Below are 20,970 nucleotides of genomic sequence, written 5' to 3' on the forward strand. Positions count from 1 at the left end.
TACAGGGAAACCCCTGACTTATCTGGGAAGATGTTAACCACAGATGGAATCAGGTAGCTGCAGCACAGGAATACCAGGACCGATTGGAGACTCTGACAGAACACGATCCAGGAACCAGGAACACAACACTGGGAACTATGAGCTATGACTGGCAGGTTTGTACAGGTCAGGATGCCTTATCAAGGGTTCAGGTAATCAACGCAGCTGTGATCTCTCAACCCAGCAAGGATATTGAGATCACACTTGTGCATAAATGATCCACAGACGACCGGGCTGAAATGGCACAGGCTCACCACTGGAGGCCACCAGAGAGTCGATTACCAACACACACTGAAATTAACCCATGAAAGACAAGACAGATAGGAGTCCTAAATAATGACTCCTAACACATTGTCATGTCTGCACAAGACTGAATTCCCAGTACCAACCAAAAACCACATGCCCCTGGTGATGGGTCAAGAAAAAGATAAAAATGAGTTCTTTGTGTGGCACTACTGGTCCCAGCATGCCATATTATTGATAAACTGTTGGGTATGCTGGTACCTGAAGAACTACAAACACCAGCATAGATAAGTGCGCAGATCGATTTCCTTCACTAATTTATTATTCACCCAAATAAGTAGGCGCTCAAATTAGGGGTGGGCACTGATGTCATGTGACATCATCCGCCCACCCAGCATTTCCATGGGCGTGCCTTACTTTTTCATGCACGTGCCCACTGGTTTTGTGGGCACGCCCACCTGGCTGCCAATTAATATGCATACGCCCCCGGCAAGTGAAAATGTCAGGGGTCTGCACCATTACCACCTATGTGCCGTCCACCACCGTCGGAGACGGGGACAAATTCAGACCTAAATGAGAGAGTCTGAATCGTCCCCATTTTATCTGACCAGGTATACCCAGCTGAGCAATAAACTATTCATGGGTACAGCCCCTAATAATGACTGACCAGGAAGCTAACCAATACAGAGCATCTGCACTCTGATTGGTCAAACCATAATAAAGCCTTTCTGTTTGGCCAGTAGAGCACACGGGATGTTTACATGCAATGAATTACAATGATACAATGTATTCCCTTGATACAACTGTACATTGATTAAACGAACCAATGAATATATTGATGTTATTTTGTGTATAGCCACTTTCCCCATATTATTCCTATCATTATTCCTGTCACCGGAGTGCTGACAGCACTCTGTGCTCCAGAGCTACCAAAACTGGTCATTGATCTCACTGGGATTATATTGGTGTAAAAACAGTAGTACCCCACCCCTTATAGCAGTGGTTCCCAAACTGTGTGCACTTACTTTAATTTTTTTTTCTGAATTTCTCGATAAGAAGCATTTGGCCTAGGGGTGCCTTGATAATTTTTTGATGCTATAGGGTGCCGTGATTCAAAAAAGTTTGGGAACCACTGCCTTATAGTATTACCAGAATACTACCATTTCTATTTAAAATGATCTTTGTAATCTTAATGTTGTCTCTCTCTGTTTCGCAGTCCATGTTGACAGAGAACTGGTGGGGTCAGATGGCGCAGAATACACCTGTGTGGGCGATGGTATTAACCTTCTTCTGCCCGCCTCTCATTTACACCAATCTCATTGAATTCAAGTAAGTGGATCAGTACTTTACAGCGTTAAACTCAACCCTTGTATTTTGGCACATGCTGTACATACTAAAGGGATCGCTGGTAAGTGCCACAGGCAGGGCCCTCCTGCCTCATGTTCCTCCACAGCACTAACCTTGCTTCCAGCACTCCTAGCCCCCTAGTCCCATTCTGTGACTGTGCTCTCCCCCTTCACTGGGTATAGGTTCTTTAAGTGCCAATTTGTCTTCCCCTGGGAAGGGAGAACTGCCTTGGGTGACTGGCAGCCGGGACTTCCAATAGAAAGTCTGGCTTCACTACAGTGGCGGATTTTACCTGGGGGGGGGCTGCAGCCCATAGGTAAAAACCGCCACTAACAGTAGCCAATTTAGAGTCTGAGCATTGCCTTTAGTGCGGCCGAGGACAAGATGTACTATGCCTTGAAAAGTGATAAAATGGAGAGCGATAAACAGCCAGCCAATCAGCTCCTAAGTACCATGTTTCAAACCCAGCCTGTAACATGGAAGTTAGGAGCTGATTGGCTGTTGGTTTATCACTATTTATTTTATCACTTTTCAAGCTTAGTACACCTGGCCCTGACTGCGAGTCTGAGGGGTAAATTTACTAAGATGGGAGTCCTATTGAAGATGGGAGGTTGCCCATAGCAACCAATAAGCTTCTACTTCTTATTTATGTAGCACCTTCTAGAAGATCATAGACAGAATGTGATTGGTTACTATAGCAACATCCCATCTTCAATAGAATGCCACACTTAGTAAATTTACCCCTGAGTATGCAAATACTTTGTTGACACACCCATAAGGCGGCCATCTTCATGCGTCTGTTTAGCTGTTTCCCAGGTGCGGCCTAGGCCCTGGTCCATCTGACGCCATGTGTCTGTGCACCTGTGTGGAACGTGTACACTTTTAGGGGTTGTACGCCTGCGTATTCACAAAAAATTGCTCATGTCCATCAACATGTGCGCGGCCTGCAGCTCTGAATAAGGCCCAGAGTTAAAAGCCTCTCGTCTCCTATTTGGGGGGGGGGGGGGTTTCTTCTTTTCACTTTTTTCTATTCCTTAGTAGAAGCTTCGACAGTGAAAACGGACTTGAAAATCAAAGAGTGGAAATGGACAGCTTAGATATCGATATAAAGACCACGGTGGCCGAAATCATGGAGGGGTAGGTGGCTCTATACCTTTCAGCTTTGGAACGACCGTTCTCTGTACGCATTTAGTAATGGATGTTATGTCGTATATTCCTAATCAGGGAAGAAATCATGAAGGAAAAAAGTGAACTTGCAGAACTGAAACCGGGCAAGTCGTCTAACTCAAGCCATGGAGCCCATGACGGGGAAGTCATTAAGGAGAAGCGGAGGCCGACGTGGTTACGCAGATGGAAACAGTTCTGGAGCGCCCCCGTCACAGCCTTCTTTGGGAACGTGATCATGTACTTTACATTTCTCTTCCTCTTCTCCTATGTTCTCCTTCTGGACTTCAAGTTGCCACCGCCAGAAGGCCCAGCCACCTCAGAGATCATCCTCTATTTTTGGGTTTTCACTATGGTTTGTGAAGAAATCCGGCAAAGTTTCTTCATTGGTACTATGCCTGTAGCGCAGAAAGTCAAGCAATACTTACAGGACTCCTGGAACCATGTGGATATCACAGCCCTGGTTATGTTCATCATCGGCGTCATCTGCAGGTATAAGCGGTGCATGATAATATAGAGTGAAAACCCTTTCTGCACTATAACTATATATATATATATATATATATATATATATATATATATATATATATATATGCAGAGGGCGTGGCTTAGCACAAGAGCCTATGGGTGGCTGCACCATTCTGTCATCGTAGCCACGCCCCCTCACTACACACTGCCGAGATTGGTTGCATTGTGCTGCGGGGGGGCGGAGCTCCGATTATGCTACTGAGCGAGAATGGCATCATTGGCCATCCGGTCTGCACATTTTACTTTGTAAGTGGGCAGCTGGGTGGCAGGATGAGGGCACCTTCGGGAGACTTGCCTGTGGGCTGAGAGCGCTACTCGATTTTCTTGAGTCTTCTGAATGCTCCCGGGAGAGTAGGCAAGTATTACATATCAATATGTTGCTAAATAACATTGTTTTGCTGTATATTATATCTGGAAACAACTCTTGGGGATTAGGGGGGAGGGGGGGGGGGTCATTTAACTAAATGGGAAATCAGCTTCTTCGTTCCATTTCATAGAATGTACCAGATAAAAGCCGATTAGTTGCTACTGGTCTGCTTCTCCACTTTTTGGAATCTCTTCTTTTTATATCTCCCACCTAAATCTCGTCTTTTAATATGTTTAACCCTTTGGCCTTTATTCAGATCTGATCGTAGCTCAAATTTGTTTGGAAAATGGGCAAAACCGTGCTGCACCGCAGGTGGGGCAGATGTAACATGTGCAGAGAGAGTTAGAGTTGTGTTATTTTGTTTCTGTGCAGGGTAAATACTGGCTGCATTATTTTTACACTTCAATTTAGATTTCAGTTTCAACACACCCCACCCAAATTTAACTCTCTCTGCACATGTTACATCTGCCCCACCTACAGTGCAGCATGGATTTGCCCATTTTCCAAACAACTTTGTACTGCGATCAGATCTGAATAAAAAACGCCGGCGTTGCTCACATTTGATATATAAATTCAAATAATAAAAAATGTTGTGTACAAATAGAGCATATTTCCTATATAAGGTCACATTACCGGTCATTAAGATGAGTACAAATGTTTTCTTAGCAATTTTCACACCTATCTTGACAAATTCACTTGGCACTCAAAGGGTTAATAGGAGCGAACTGAGGATGTGTCCTCCACTGCGGAGCGTTTAATGCGATCTGTCCTTCCCGCAGGATGATGGATCATACGTACGAGTCAGGACGGACCATCCTCTGTTTTGATTTCATGGTTTTCACCCTGCGGCTTATTCACATTTTTGCCGTCAACAAACAGCTGGGGCCCAAAATAATTATTGTCAGAAAGATGGTAAGTTTTTCCCAAAACTCCTTATATACAGGTACAAAAACAATACAGTACAGTTGTTTAAAGTGTGTGTGTGTAATATAAAGGGGCAAGCTAGTGAGAGGGCGCATTCCTTTACTCCACATTTAACCAATTGAGTGCTGCCGCAACGTGCTGTCCCTGAAATTTTCCGGGCATACCACTAAGAAGAAGGTGAGCGCCAGTGGTGCCTGCAGCTGGGCACCACTGGCGCATCACCTGGCAGGGCACCCCCCCCCCCCAGTGGCCACTCTCCAATACCCACCGCTGCCCCTCACCTCTCCGGCGATCATATGCCCCCCCCCCCCCCCGAGATCCCGTGTCCCAGCCGCCAATGGCTGTAGTAGTAAGCAGGCGGCTGGCGGCAGGCTCTGGGATGTTCGGCGCGGCTCGGGGGGACTCGGGAGTTTGGGCGCCCGAGTCCTCCCGAGCTGCCCTGATCATCCCCAAGCCTGCCACATGTTATGAACGAAGGCTGCGGCAGTGGAAGTGCACGGAAGCTCCGGCTTGCGATCCCGGAGCAGAGATTAGGGGGAGGGGGAGCGACGGGGAGGGTTGCCCAAAGCTCTGTGATTGGCTGGTCCGTCTCCCTTATGTAATCTGGACGGTACTTGTTTCCTAGCACGGCGCCCATCGGGTCCCATCGCATAACTTAACTTAAGGTATGCGATGGGACCCGACGGACCCGATTTTCTGGCTTTTTTTTAGGTTTCCCGACAAATGTAAAATCGGGTCCATCGCATGCCATTATAATGGCATACAATGCGACCAATGCGATGGACCCGGTTTTACATAGGAACCAATGTTAAATGGCCCCCCATACCCAATTTTTGATTGTATCCCCACCCTGATGGGTAATTTCTATGTCAAATGCCCCCCCATTGTTAACACCACCCCACGAAGGACGCCAACCGCGGACACGTAATACGTCTAAAGTAATGCGCGTCCCCTCGCTGCGCTCGCCACGCTTCGGGCTCGTTAGCTCGCCACACTATACAAAATCAACTCCACGGCGACGTGGATAGTGGGGGTATGAAAAGGTCGGAGGATGCGTACCGCCGCCCCTCGCGGGCTCGCTGAGCTCGCCACGCTTCGGGTTCACGTTGATCGTGGCGTGGCGTTAACAATGGGGGGGCATTTGAAAAATGGGGTCTGGGGGGCATTTAACATTGGGGCCAATGTAATATCGGGTCTCAGGGACCATTTAACATTGGTTCCAATGTAAAAAATCGGGTCAGTCGCATTGCATGCAATTTGGTTGCATGCAATGCGATTGACCCGATTTTTGCAACCCGATTGCATACAATTAAAATCGGTGGCGCCATGCTAGGAAACAAGTACCATCTAGACTCCCACAAATTGTATGAGGATGGGTCAGTGCCTCCATGAAGCTGTTCACTGTACATTCCATCATCAAGTCCCCAGGCAACCCACTAATGATGCGTTTCACGGTCTCGCCCCCCTCAATCCAGTTCCATGTATCTCCCATTATCTTGCAATGGGTGAGACCACAATGACACCATTGGTTGCACCACACGGCCTCCCACCATGTTGGTGAGTATACTGTTGGCATCACCATATACGTAATTGTCAGAATTGCCCCCAAATTTTGGGCCTAAATCTCTGGATCCTGCCGATCCCAATCCCTCCCTAATCACCGATCCTAACTGCATTTGAGTGTAAGTGGCAGTACCGGGTGCCACTGCTGCTTTACCCTGAAAATTGCAGTAAGTGGATCTCCAGGGACAGAACTTTCTTGCAAGCTCTGTCCCTGCGTATGATAATTGCTAAATGCCATAAATGATTTGTGAGGTGTTCAATATCACAATGCCATTTTGGTAGAATGTAACACAGCACATCTGCATTTGAGATGCGGATTATGATTAATATTCCCCATTGTCTTCCCCATAGACAATGAATGGCGCTATCAGTGAATTCATTTGTAAGGGGATTAAAGCAGATGGTCTCTATTATTTTACTAATTAGTATTTTATATTCCCTATATGCATAGCTGTGGCACTACAGGCATCTAGTTAATGTTACAGTATTCTTTACCTTTTAGATTATATCTTTTTTTGTATGGAATTTAATATTTCTTTATAATAACTTTATTTAAAATAAGTATGGTGCAGATTTATTCTTGATTTTTTGTAACTATTGTGAAAAGGGGTTTAAAGAGCTTTTAAAGCAGTTCATGCAAAACTACTCCATAACCTTCTAAATGCTCATTTTTTTTAAGTAACCAGATCGCATTTCCCATACTTTTGATGAGAAATGCTATCTAACCAAATTCGACAAGTTTAAAAAAAAAAACCCATAGTGAGCCCTGTGATAATAACGCCAGCTTTAGCCAACGTTATCGCAAGGCTCCCTGCTATATGCCTGCCCTCTCCACCCCTAGGCAGACAAATCCTTGTGGGATCCAGGCCACTGTGATCTGCTTTGTTGAAACAAATATATATATATACTCCTCTACCCGGGGAACGGAGATCACTGAGGGCTGCTGGTGATTGTGCTCCCTGCTGCTCTATGGCTCCCAGTGCAGTGAAGCAATGCTGCAAAGTGGCAGCACACTTTACAGCATCGGAGGTCACAAAAGCAGGAAGTCCCTCATGACCGGCTTCCCACTGGAGCTCCGATTACCATGTGTTGGTAAGTATGCGGTGGATGGTCACGGCATGCTAAGGGAAGGGGCTCATAACTGGGTTATTTTTCACAAAAAGCATTACAGGGACAGAGCTTTCTTGCAAGCTCCGTGCAGTGTAGTCATTTATCGCATTGTGGGTTGGACCTATATTATCACAGCACATCTGAGGAAGCATATGGTGATAAATCACCACTATGAGCCATATAGTGTGTCTCCTTATTCTCTGCCATACCTAGTAATTAATCTACTCTAGTCTCCGTCATATCCGTTATCTCTTCCCTGAAAAGATTTCAAGATGACCAGCAGCTTTCCCAGAATTCCCTGCTCCATGAATGGTTGAGCATAGACGGCATCTCATTACTTCTATCACCAGCTTAGTGTCGGCATAACACCTACATCATCTTTATAATCATTGTATCTCTGCTTTTCCCCGTAGATGAAGGACGTCTTCTTCTTCCTCTTCTTCCTGTTTGTCTGGCTTATCGCCTATGGCGTGGCGACGGAGGGTCTCCTACACCCCAATGACATGCGGCTGGGCTGGATATTCCGCCGAGTCTTTTACAGGCCTTATCTGCAGATCTTTGGTCAGATAGAACTGTCCAAGATAGATGGTTAGAGAATCATAATACTACGGGTGACATTTAATAAGCAAAAATGTGATTTTTTTTTTTTTGTGTTTTTTTTTTTTTAGACAAAAACGTCCGAAATCGCACTTTTCCTCGAATTTCCCATTTAATGAGATGCAAAAAAATGCAGATTTTGCCACGAAATTGCACATTCTGCAAGTGCGATTTTTAGTCGCGCCGGAACTCGTATCCAGATGTTTTCCCATTGAAAAGTATACAATTTGCATATTTAATGAGAATCTGTGCATGGTCCTGTGTAAAAAACAATGTGTGAAAGTTTTTTTTTTTAAATGGCGTGAGGTCCCCCCTCCTGAGCATAACCAGCCCCGGGATCATTGAGCCGGACCTGGTTCCAAAAATGCGGGGGACAAAAAGCATAGGGGTCCGTCGTAGTTCTGAAACCAGCCCCGGACTCTTGGACCGGTCCTGGTTCCAAAATTACGGGGACAAAAAAATCAGGGGGTTCCCCGTGTTTTGAAACCAGCACCGGGCTACAACAGCCCGCAGTGTCATTCAACAGCCGGGGGACACTTTTTATATAAGGTCCCCCGGCCGAAACATGAGCACCGTGGCTGGTCAGTCTTGGACGGGGTACCTGGAGGAGTGGGGACCCCCCCAATGAAGGGGTGTCCCCCCCAGGCTTCACCCGTCCAGGGCTGAAGCCCGGGGCTGTCACCGGCGTCCGTGGCCAGTGGACGCCGGCCTGATAGGGTTAAATCTCACAAGCCTAACATTGCTTTATGCAGGAGAACTACAAGTGCCAGCAGAACCCCCGCATGCTGGGACTTGGAGAACCATAAGTCCCAGCATGCGGGACATTAATGGGCCAGCTGGGACTTATAGTCCACCTGTAAAAAAGAATGTTAAAATAAAACACACACACACACAGAAAAGTATAACTTTATTACACACACATACACACACCACACTTTTACACCAACATATTTACCGATACAGAATCCAGCGCTGCCTCCCTGCTCCACAACCAGCTCACCCCTCACTGTCAGTGGGGTGAGCCGGCTTTCTTCTGCACAGCTAACACCTTCTGTAGTGCTGCTCCAGCACTACAGAGGCTGATAGCGTATTTGGCCGATGCGTCTCCATGGAGATGCATAAGCCCAAGACACTATCAGCCTCTGTAGCCCTGGGACAGCGCTAAAGAAGGTGTTCGCTGCGCAGGAGAAAGACGGCTCACCCCGCTGTCAGTGCGGGGTGAGCTGGCTATGCAGGAGACAGACCAGCGCTGGATCCTGGATGTATGTTGGTGTAAAAGTGAGGTGTGTGTTTGTGTGTGAAATAAAGTTATACATTTTTGTGTGTGTGTGTCTTATTTATACTACAAGTCCCAGCAGGCCCATTAATGCCCCGCATGCTGGGACTTATCTCCAAGTCCCAGCATGCGGAGGAGGTCTGCTGGCACTTGGAGAACTATAAGTCTCCTGCATAAAGCAATGTATGTGAGATTTAACCTTATCAGGCCGGCGTCCACTGGCCACGGATGCCGGTGACAGCCCCGGGCTTCAGACCTGGACTGGTGAAGCCTGATGGGGGGGTCCCCACTCCTCCAGCTACCCCCTCCAAGGCTGACCAGCCATGGTGCTCATGTTTTGGCCGGGGGACCTTATATAAAAAGTGTCCCCCGGCTGTTGCATGACACCGCGGGCTGTTGGAGCCCGGTGCTGGTTTCAAATTACGGTAGGACCCCCAGATTTTTTGTCCCCCCGTATTTTTGGAACCAGGACCGGTCCAAGAGTCCGGGGCTGGGTTCAGAAATACGGGAGACTCCTATGCTTTTTGTGCCCCGTAATTTTGGAACCAGGTCCGGCTCAATGAGCCCGGGGCTGGTTATGCTCAAGAGGGGGGACCTCACGCCATTTTAAAAAAAAACACAAATTCGCACATTTTAATGCATAAAAATCACACATTATCGCACTTAATCGCACTGATACAAGGCTACCATTTTTTTTTCTTCAAGGTGGGGGGGACACGGAGCCTTGACCACCCCGGCAAAGACCCACCCCTGGGCTCTTACTGTCCCACAGATCATCTAACACTAAAGTATGGGTGACCATCGATGGGTAAAACCATTGATGTTTTCACACCATCGAGGTTATCCATCAATGGTTCCATCGATGGAGAACCCACTGATGACAATCCCTACGACGGGTAGATACAGCGAAATAGAGAAAATGAAGAGAACACGTTATTTCTGTTGTTTTTGTTTAGTGGATGTTCAGTTTCATGTTACTCCCCAAAGCCTTGTGCAGAATCCATCATTATGAAGTTGTGTCTCCATTTCCCCACAGCTGGACTACTAGAAAATGTCAACTGCACAGATGACCCTGTGGCCATCATGAACGAGGTATTGCCCCCATGTCCCAATACGTTTGCCAATTGGCTTGTGATCCTCCTGCTGGTTGTGTTCTTGCTTGTTGCGAACATCCTTCTGCTGAATCTGCTGATCGCCATGTTCAGGTAACTAGGAGAGGAGGGGAGAGGGGGGTGTCTCATTTTCATGTAACAGCAGGGTTCCCGACTTTTGCAATATCCCATTGTAAAGTGCAACGGAATCTGCTGCGCTATGTAAGAAACTGTAAATAAATAAAATAAATAAATATCCTCTCTGGGAGAAGCCCTGACAGGATACTTTCAGCAGGACTTCGGGGGCGGGGCTTGAGCGTGACATCATTATGCCCCACCCCCAGGATGGAAAATAACCAGATTTGCTGATCTCTGTGGGGTGTGGCTAAAATGACGCAAATATGACACTAGCCCTGCCCCCTCCTCAGAGATTGGCAATACGGGTAATTTAAACGCAGTGGTCAGGGGGACGATTTTCGGGACCCTCCCGGCCATTCCAGGAGGGTAGGCAACCCTGTTTAACAGCCTTAGAACAAGATACAGTAGTAAACTAGAATGTTTCTAGTGGCTATCCCTGCATGAGACAGGAGTCCTAATAGGAGATTTCATCCACTGACACCGATACAGGACATTCTTTTGATACCCGTCTATAAGAATTGGTCCAGTGTGGGTTACACAGGATAGTCACAGGATTTATTTTAACCATTTTTATCAATCTGGCTATAACAAAAGTTAATATTCCCAATTAAGAGGTTTCTACCTGGGAAATCACCTGACAATCACAATCCAACTTTCTCATTTCATGATCTTTGGTGGGACATTTGGAGTAATGTTTTAGAAATTTAGGCGCTACACCACTATTTGGGGAGTATATTGTGGTTACGGTTTCCGAGCCCTCAGGAAACTTGGTGGTTAAGCAGCCGCAACCTAAATTGGAATTTTATTTGTGCATACAAGCGCGGGAGAAGTATTGAGGTTATTATAATATATATAGATAGATAGATAGAGACCTTTTTTATCCCATTTTTGTGATTTGTATATGTTGTTGTTCATATTTTTTGATTTTCAAACTAGTTAAAGAAAGCCGGTCAAAATGACGGCTTCTGCAATGTACTTTCACTTTGAGCGGTGACAGTTTTTAGCCCAAAAACTCTCCACTCCATCCCTAGTCCGCCATCTGCTCCTACCTCCAATCTCTGTCTTCACAGCTCCCTTTATCCATATCCAGCAAGTTTGAAACTGATCAGTGTCCCTGCAAAATTTGCATTCACTTTCTGTTACGACATCTTTTAGCATACAAAGGAGTCATTTTGGTCCATCAAGTGGCCTCAATGGTCACTGGGGGCACTACAGGTCACACATAGCCCTGGATGACAGTGCATGTTGGTGCTTGTATTTGTACAAGTGACGGTTTGCTATGAAATCCAAGGGCATGCTTGTAGTTCTAGAACAGGGGTGGCCAAACCGGTCCTTGAGATCCACCAACGGTCCACACTTTCCAAATTACCCCAGCTGGTGTACACGTGCAGTCATTACTAACTGTCACATGACCCAGACTGCCTAGGTGGTGCACAGGTGCAGTCATTACTAACTGTCACATGACCCAGACTCCTTAGCTGGTGCACAGGTGCAGTCATTTCTAACTGTCACATGACCCAGACTCCTTAGCTGGTGCACAGGTGCAGTCATTGCTAACTGTCACATGACCCAGACTCCCTAGCTGGTGCACAGGTGCAGTCATTACTAACTGTCACATGACCCAGACTCCTTAGCTGGTGCACAGATGCAGTCATTTCTAACTGTCACATGACCCAGACTCCCTAGCTGGTGCACAGGTGCAGTCATTGCTAACTGTCACATGACCCAGACTCCCTAGCTGGTGCACAGGTGCAGTCATTACTAACTGTCACATTTTCAAACCTGCTGCATTCATTCCTACTATAGACAGGGCCGGGGCCACCACTAGGCAGCTTTAGGCATTTGCCTAGGGCGCCCCTACTAGCCCCCCCGAGCAACTCAGCGGCCACCATCAAATCAAACCCATCAAACGCATGAAACCCCCCCCTTCCCTCCCTGTGGAGTGACTTGGCGGCCCTTACCGCCGCATCACCCGGCACCCCCTACCCTTTTGTGCAGACTAGCAGAGGACACCGGCAGCAGGGGTAAGTTTCCCCCAGCTCTCTGCACCCGGCGGCCGAATCACCCGGCACACCTCCCCCCCCCCCCCACCACCACCATGGAGCAGCCGAATCACACACCCCCTTCCCCGCCGTAGAGCAGCCGAATCACCCCCCCCCCCACCGGCCCTGACTATAGATCCACAGGTTGCCTGAAATACATGAACTGTTGCTAGATCCTGAGGACCGGTTTGGCCAGCCCTGGTCTAGAAGCATTGGCATGCACAGAGTGTTTATGGGTGCGAAAGCTTGCTGGGACCAGTAGTTTCACATACCCAAAAATGCACAAATGCATCTGGTATGGCCATTTCTGCATTGCATGTTTTATGGATGCACGTTGGGTGCAAACACGTCCAGCTCTCCATTGCTAAAATTTGGAATTTCTAAACTGTACCGCAAAAGCATGCAATGTAATCTGGAGACTTGGTTGTGTTACACATAGGTTGCTGCAGTGGTAATACATTACCTAGATATTTTCTTATTCTGTTTGAATCATGTACCGTTGCTCATTTATATACAGTTTCTTATATAGCGCAGCAGATTCCGTTGCGCTTTACAATAGTAGACAGTGATAAAACAAACTGGGTTAACGACAGACAGACTCGGAGGTTAGAGGGCCCTGCTGCAAGCTTACAATATATTCATGTTGCACTGTCTTTCCTCTGCTTAGTTACACCTTCTCCAAAGTCCAAGGTAACAGTGATATCTACTGGAAATTCCAGCGCTACAACCTGATTGTGGAGTATCACAACCGTCCGGCTCTGGCCCCGCCCTTCATCATCATCAGCCACATTAACACGTTTATCAAGCGCAAGATCCGCAAAGTGGCTTCTCAGAAAATCAGGCATTTCAGTGAGTCTTCTATCCCATATGTAGATTCCAGCAACCTATCTAGCATTTAGAAATGTAATTAATCATAAGTTGAATGGATAGAAAGTGCAGATTGCTGTGTGGTTGGGTGTAACCATGATAATTCTTTGCTGCATATTTCATGTAACTACCATGGCAACCACAGTCACATGACATGTAATATAAGCAGCAGAGAGTCTAAGGAACTATCCTCTGAGCTCACTTTTATGGGAGTGTTACAGACAACCATACTAATCTGCCCTCCAGGGAGATTTTGAATTGGAGATAATGATTTGGAGTTGGAGAGCTAAGATACATGCTGAGAAACTCGCTACTTAAAGTAGTAAAAAGTATAGGGTATTGCTGCTTTAACTCTCAGAATAATCGAAAAACAAGGTTTCTCTACATACGTGATCGCAGCTGAAGGATGATACAGTCCCTGAAAATTGCCGTAAGGCTTGTGATTTGCTACCACTCCCCGTCTCCTTCCCCAAAGGTCTCTTACTGTCATTCACTCTGCAAGTAAATCCTCACTGCCAGCAGAATCAAAGCGGAACCATGGCACGTGTGCAGTGCGTATTGCAGTGTATGCGCAGTTTGCAGGCATATGCTCAGTTGGATACATAGGATACAAACATGAATTATCCCCGGTGTTTCTAAGCGGTACACTTGTCAATGATCACAGTGGGTTATGTAGTATGTAGTAAATAAATGGGCGGGGCTAATTGAATATGGCTCTTAAGGCCCACATACACCTGAAAGACATTGCACCCAATCATACAATCTCAAGGGATTGTATGAAGGATTGTATGCAGACTGTGCTGACATCGCATGTACACAATTGTGCAATGGTCCCACGGGTTGTAGGATTGGTCCTCTGATCAGATGTTCTGCACTTCTGATCAGTTGGGATTGGAAGCTGATTGCAATCAGGGCCGACGCCACAACTAGACAGCTTTAGGCATTTGCCTGTGGGTGCCGGCCACTAGAGGGCGGCGGAACTTTGGAGCAAGGCTAACCCCCCGTAGAGCCAGGTGGGCGACGCCCGCACATATCCCCCACCACCCCCCTTGGACCGGGTCAGAGGCGGCCGCACCAGCCCCCCCATCCCCCCCCCCCCCCGGAGCAGGTCGCCATCGGCTGCATCTAAGCCCCCCGTGCAGCGGGTGAGTGGTGGGGCAACCGCAGACGCACCTGCCCCCACACACATCTGGGCCGCTGACGTGACTTGTACCGGCCCTGCATGCAATCGTCATACGATGGCTCATAAAACTGGTGTCATTTGAGTGCCGATTTTCATGCAGTTTAGGTGTATAAATAGTTTGTGAGACGATCAGCCGTATGCAGCAGCTGGATTGTATGACGGATTGTGAGAACATTATGTGTCTGAAAACCACCAAGGACTGGCGGAGAGTTGAAGGGAAAGTTGGACACAATCATGACAGGTCTTTCTGATGTATGGCCATCTTTACCTTTCACTAATACATTACTACTTGGTTCCTAGTGTTGGAATTGAAGGAGCCCCTGGACAGCAGGATGCTCACCTGGGAAGCCGTGCAGAAGGAGAACTACCTGGTGAATATTGCCAAGTTAAAGAGGGACAGCGACACGGAGCGCCTGAGACGCACCTCCCAAAAGTAAGGGCTGAAAGGACAGCGGTGTCACATGGCGTCTGCCGCGGCCTTTTTATTAATGAATTATAATGACCGTGTATGGTATAATGTGCAGCGCTGGTAGAAGTAATCGCTGTGTGGATATCTCATTAGTGGCTAGTACAGGTCACACAATCCAAAATGGCAAACCAGATCATTTTCGAATAAAAAAAGGGAAAAACCCCATGTCGACCGATTAACAGTCATAATGTTGACATCATGTTGACATGATCATTATGTCAGCATTGACCATGTCAAATTTCATACAATAGACAGTTATCAAATGGCAACATGTTAGAATGCTGACATATCACCCTGGTGGCTCAGCGGTGACTTACCTCCCAATGGATGCAATGGCCCCACCGAGGTCGTGTGACAGTCACCTGTCACATGACCTTGCTCGGTTAGACCTCCAATACATCGGCATTCCTGTATTTCTCTGCTATCCCTAACCCCTGCCCCACTACCTAGTACCATAACCCTTTCAGTGCCAACCTCTCTGTGAGAGATAATGTTGGCTAAAAATGCTTACATTTGTTATATAAATTCAAATAAAAAAAAATTTGTATAAAATATTATGTTAGGTAAATGTTACATGTCATTATGATGAATAAAAAATGTTTGTTTGGCAGGTTTCACACCTAATTTGACAAATTCACTTGGCACTCAAAGGTTAACGTAACCCTCTTGCTTGGCAGATTAACCCCCTTCAGCCTAGGCCTCCTTTACACTGACGGGTCATGTGCTGTAATGCAGAACTGCAGGATCCTAGAGCCTGCCAGGTATCACATAAATGTCTGCAGTTTCAGCTCCGCACCAGCCCCGGTGCTGGAAAACACTCACTAGTGAAACCATCAGGGAATTTGTTCAAGACGAACTTTCGAAAAACTCGCCCGTCAGTCTGTTACCCCATATTTTTGTTCTTGTAGGGTGGACACGGCATTGAAGCAACTGATTGAGATTAAGGAACACGACCGAAGGTTGAAGTCTCTGGAAATAGAGGTACAAGTTGCTACATCTCTCACTGTTTTGTGGTAGGGTAGAAATATCAACAAGAACGCTTGTCCGGAAAGCCACCATCATGTTAAAAGTAACATGACTTTTTAACGAATGTCTAAATTATTTGGGCAAATTTCTAAAAGTACATTGCAAAAGAGTTACTGCACAGTTATGGTAACCCACAAATAGAAAGCAGCAGGGCCGGATTAAGGTCTGTGGGGGCCCTGGACAACAAATTTGTGGGGGCCCCCCCACAGATCACGCCAATGATGCCCCCCCCCCGGCTGCCCCACACATTAATTTACTTACATGGGAGGGTGGGAGTGCGGCCGGCAGCAGGGCAGACATCAGCAGGAGCAGGGCAGACAGGAGTGGGTGGGTGGTGGCGGCAGCAGCAGAGCCGTCCAGAGGGCGGGCAGCCGCAGCTGCAACAGGAGTCAGGACTGGTAGTGAGGGCTGAGGCGGGATCACTCTGGAGCGGATATGGGCAGTGCGGCCTGCGCAGCGTGATGGTCAGAGGTCACGTTGCGCAGGTCGAACTGCCTATACCCGCTTCAGACTGCAGGCCGGGGATCGGGAACTCCTGGGCAGTGTCTGAGCACTCGTTCAGATGCTGTCCGGCATCATTTGGCAGCGGCGCCGTGAGTGTGGGGGCCCCCGGGGCAACCGCCCCTATCGCCCCTGCCTTAATCCGCCACTGGAAAGCAGGTAGCACAAGAAGTTTCGATTTCCTGCCACCGACGCGTTTCACTGCATAAATAGGTCAAAGATTAACTACCCAAAATGTGGTGGAGATTAGTCGGTTCAGCTACATTCACCTAGATAGATAGATAGTTAAAATTAGGCCTGAATTAAGGGGTAAGGCCGCCCCTAGCTACAATATTTTTGGCTGCCCACTGGACCCGGAGCCTCAGCTGTTCCTGCACGCCAATTTTATACACAGCAGTCAATAGGCTGTGTGTATTCCAATGGGTACCGGGCGGCAGTGGCTCAGGGGTAGATTTATTATTAGTCGATCAGGGGGATATGCGCTATCCCTGTGCGTTATGGCAGGAGATAGCGCTTCCCCTGATCTACGACATCCGCCGAGCGGGTGTCTAGTGTGCGGTGCTGTGGGGCAGGTGGCATAGCGCAGCTATGATATTTTGTGGTGCGCACCTGCCTCCTGCCTAATTTATGAACGGTCAGCATTGCTGACCGTTCCGCCGCCTGCAGCTACCGACTTTGACAGCTGCAGGCGGCGATGCCCTATGCCCACAGCAGGGATAGTGCTGTCTGCTGCTGGCTCTGAGCTGCGCTGGGGATCTCGCGAGAGTAGCGCGATCCCGCGCATGTGCAGTCAGCCGGCTGGGGGGGGGGGAGGAGACGGCGCATCAGTATTAACTGATGCACTGTCTCCAGGAGGGGACATCGCCGGAGGGGGGGAGTTAGCGCTCCCCTGCTTCGGCCGGCAAGATGTTGATACATCTTGTCGGTGTCCCCTCCTGCTTCGCCTCGCTAATGAGGCGAAGCTGGAACTGTTATAGCGGCGCGTGAGCCGAGACTGCAGCCACCGGACCGGGAAGCCGGGACTGCAAATATCATTCATGTGCATGGCTGAACATGCAGTGGTGAGTGACAAGCGGGGTGCAGCACAAGCCTGGTGGCAAGTCCGGCCCTGGATAAAATGACCGTTCTCCATGTTCATTTCCTGCTGAACTATATTTGCTATATAACTATCCCTGAACGTCCTGGCGAAGGTGACCCCGCAGCATGAGGAGGGAGGACGTCAGCTTGGCTAGAGACTGTAAAAGTACATGTATATCCAGGCTATCCTGTTACGCGGCCAGCCAGCCCCAGGAGTTCATTCAAGGCTTTGAGGCGATAAGAAGAAATGAGATCCTGTCCCATAGCATCATCTGTTTATCTTACCTTAACCCCTCCAGCGCTGGCGGGCCGTAGGTCCCATTCAGTCACGAGTCCTTTAGACAAACGTCCACAAGTCTTTTTTCTGTTGGTATTAATAATAAAGCATTGGGGTGCATGGTATCGCGTAGAGTAATCCGACAAATATGTTTTATAGATTGAATACTGCGGTAAGGCGCTTTCCTGGATTGTGGACGCGCTCCAGCAGAGTGACATGGTAAAAACCACTACGCCGCCGCCCACCTATAAGTGAGGTAAGCAGCAAGCCAGGAGTACAGCCGCCAGTGCTGGCACATAAAGATCGATTAATGATGTCTGGAAAATCAACCATGAGAAATGTTGGGCCATGGTGAGAAAGGAGGGGACGGGGGTCACGGGGACACTGGAGAGTCTGGGCAATACTGGTTGGCAGTGATCAGATACGTTTTACCGTGTCGCCAACCAGTCCTGCTGCATGCAGTTGCCCAATCGGGAAAATAATAAATATGTATACTGTCTGCTACTATTCTTCTTCCATAGGCGGCGGTGATGCTTTCACTGGAGAAACCCAACTCCTAGAGAAAACATCCAGGTTTATCTCGCTTTCATAACTAGATCCCAGTGAGAGAGAACACACATGATGACAGATTAGTACACTGGTGTAAACCCCACATGTGTCACTTTCATATGACAAGTAAATGTCAGCTTAAAATGGGATCTCAATAAGACCGTTCCATCAATCCATGAGGGAGGTATCCAGCAACTACGGTGACCCCTGCTGGTAGCCTAGCAGACTGCTTAGATGAACATATGCATTTGACTCCTTTATAATTATTTATTAGCAGTTTTTAAACAGATTCCGCAGCGCTTTACAGAGAATATTTGACCATTCACATTAGTCCCTGCCCCAGTGGAGCTTGCAATCTAAGCTTCCTACCACATAATGACGCACACACAGACAGTCTAGGGTTACATTTTTGGGAGCTAATTAACCTACCAGTATATTTTTGGATTGTGGGAGGAAACGGAGTACCCGGAGGAAACCCACGCAAGTACGGGGAGAATATACAAACTCTGGACAGTTAGGACCATGGTGGGTATTGAACCCATGTGCTGTGAGGCAGTAATGCTAACCATTACACCATCCGTACTGCCCGTAATAAAAGGTTAACGCTTCACCTCGCCTCTGTTCTGTTGTTTCTTAATTTTGATGGGCTGGTAAGTAGTATAAATAGTATGGTGGGGGAATACATTCGGGTGACCGGCAGATGGGATGCCGGCAGTCAGAAGACTGACAGCAGCTTCCCAATGGAAAGAATACCAACCGGGGTCTGGTAAGTAAGCTTCCCTTCTCCCTGCAACCCCAACCCTCCTTCCCACAAGCTAACCCTAATCTTTCTACCCTATACCCCAACCCTATGCCTCCCCACTGTAGCCTAATACGCACCCTCCCTCCCCGCAGCCTAAACCTTACCCCCCCCCCCCCACCCCACCCCGGTGGCATAAACCGACCCAAGATACTTATGATTGGAGTGCAGTCAGTCGAGATTCCAGAGCCGTCCTCTCCAGCGATGTCACTTTTCTGGCGCTGTCCTTCTGTTCACAAGTCGGGATACTACCATTGGTATTTTCATTGCCGGCATCACCACCGCAAAAAATTCTACCCGCATGCCATGTACAGTATAATAAAATCTGTTAGGGGTATTTATGACAGTTAAGTGATTTCCTAATCAAGAGATTAATCAGTGAATTAACATAAAATAATCACTCCCTAAAATGCTTTTTTATGTTTTTAGGTCAATGCAACTTCATTCCGTGCAGCACTTCATATTGTTTACTGCCAAGTATATGGACATGACCACTTATGTAGCAGGCTATGGAGTTCAGTTCTGCGTAGCCGTCAATGAGCGGACATTTTAAACCTCACTTTATCAGTTCTTATATTCATCCACTTTGATCTCATCACCCTCATTCCATGTTCAGAAGTAACGCACATGTTTCCCGCCTTTCCCTGGGAAAATTACTTTCTGAGGTAATCCTTCAAGCAAAATGTGTAAATAAAACTGTTCGCATGTAGACCGATGTATCTGAAATGAGATTGGGTCCAGAATGACCGTGTACCTGTGACTCACACGGTGGTGGCAGCCATTTTGTGTGTTGAACCAATGTTCAGCCTGTGACAGAACTTTTACGTCTATGATGTAACTTTAACTACTAAAACCGTGCAAATAATAGAATAAGATTTTAAAGTCTTAGTTTTATTAAATTATGAATGTGAGCTGTGTTTTGTACTGAGGTATTCTCACTTTGGTATCATTTCATTGATACTAAGTAGTACCATTACCAATACCACTTATCTTTACAATGCTATAGATTTTTATTTCTTTTTTTATAGGTTGTGTTTTTATTTTTTTTTCCTGGAAAAAAAATGGGCTTTTAAAACATGTCTGTATAAATCTTATTTTATTTACTGGTTCCCATGATTTTTTCTCAAACCCAATAAAACTTTATATATTTTACTTTTTTCATGCTGTTTTTTTTAGAATTCAGAGCATTTATTCAGACTATTAAAGTGGCTTTAATTCCTCGGTTATCATTGTGACAACAATGCCGTAGAAACATGCCAAACAGTGGGTTTCCGGTTGGTTGGTTGGTTGGTTGGTTGATTGACAGAGAGGGGGAAATTTTATAGAATGAGAGATTCAGAAAGTAAGAAATCTCCAGTTTTTTTTAAAGCGGAAATCATTTACACGGAAAAAACAGTTTGATTTTTCAGTGTAAAGTGATTGCTGCTTTATAAAAACTGGAGATTTCTTACCAAATCTCTCTCTTTCTGGGCAGGATGTACTAAAGGGAAAATGCGGTAAAACGGGGGCTTAACCGCAATTTCCTATGTCCATTACCCATCCGCCCCGTCTTTGCCGGGCAGGGTATCGCCACCTCTGGGTGGCGATACCCTATAGAAGCCTATGGGCGTCTATCGCTGCCCGCGCGACCCCCCACCCGTCCTCCATCGATCTCCTCCTTCCCCAGCAGGTGTCACAGCCGGGAGGACATCCAGCTGCAGGGGGGAGGAGGAGACGCCAGGGACACTGACAGCCGCCGGGATGTGACGGAGACCCCCACACACCACATTACAGGTATCGCGGGGGTCTCAGTC

At 47.3% G+C, this 20,970-nt stretch overlaps 1 protein-coding gene across 2 annotated transcripts in view; it reads left to right on the plus strand.

Annotated features, from left to right (window-relative positions):
- Window positions 1-20,327, plus strand: part of TRPM4 (transient receptor potential cation channel subfamily M member 4) — a 77,541-nt gene extending 57,214 nt beyond the window's left edge. The window contains exons 15-25 of one of the 2 annotated variants that reach the window (XM_083162272.1): window positions 1,499-1,611; window positions 2,668-2,766; window positions 2,854-3,285; window positions 4,468-4,600; window positions 7,699-7,873; window positions 10,195-10,363; window positions 13,097-13,278; window positions 14,780-14,912; window positions 15,857-15,929; window positions 17,989-18,085; window positions 19,607-20,327. In XM_083162272.1, the coding sequence (XP_083018398.1) occupies window positions 1,499-1,611; window positions 2,668-2,766; window positions 2,854-3,285; window positions 4,468-4,600; window positions 7,699-7,873; window positions 10,195-10,363; window positions 13,097-13,278; window positions 14,780-14,912; window positions 15,857-15,929; window positions 17,989-18,084 (1,605 nt within the window). In that variant the 3' untranslated portion in view covers window position 18,085; window positions 19,607-20,327. The remainder of the gene's footprint in view (window positions 1-1,498; window positions 1,612-2,667; window positions 2,767-2,853; window positions 3,286-4,467; window positions 4,601-7,698; window positions 7,874-10,194; window positions 10,364-13,096; window positions 13,279-14,779; window positions 14,913-15,856; window positions 15,930-17,988; window positions 18,086-19,606) is intronic. The other variant, XM_083162273.1, reaches the window with a different exon arrangement.
- The last annotated feature ends 643 nt before the right edge of the window (window positions 20,328-20,970 follow it).

This window comes from Crinia signifera, chromosome 19 (assembly GCF_055691185.1).
Source record: "Crinia signifera chromosome 19, ASM5569118v1, whole genome shotgun sequence".
NCBI classification, from domain to species: domain Eukaryota; kingdom Metazoa; phylum Chordata; class Amphibia; order Anura; family Myobatrachidae; genus Crinia; species Crinia signifera.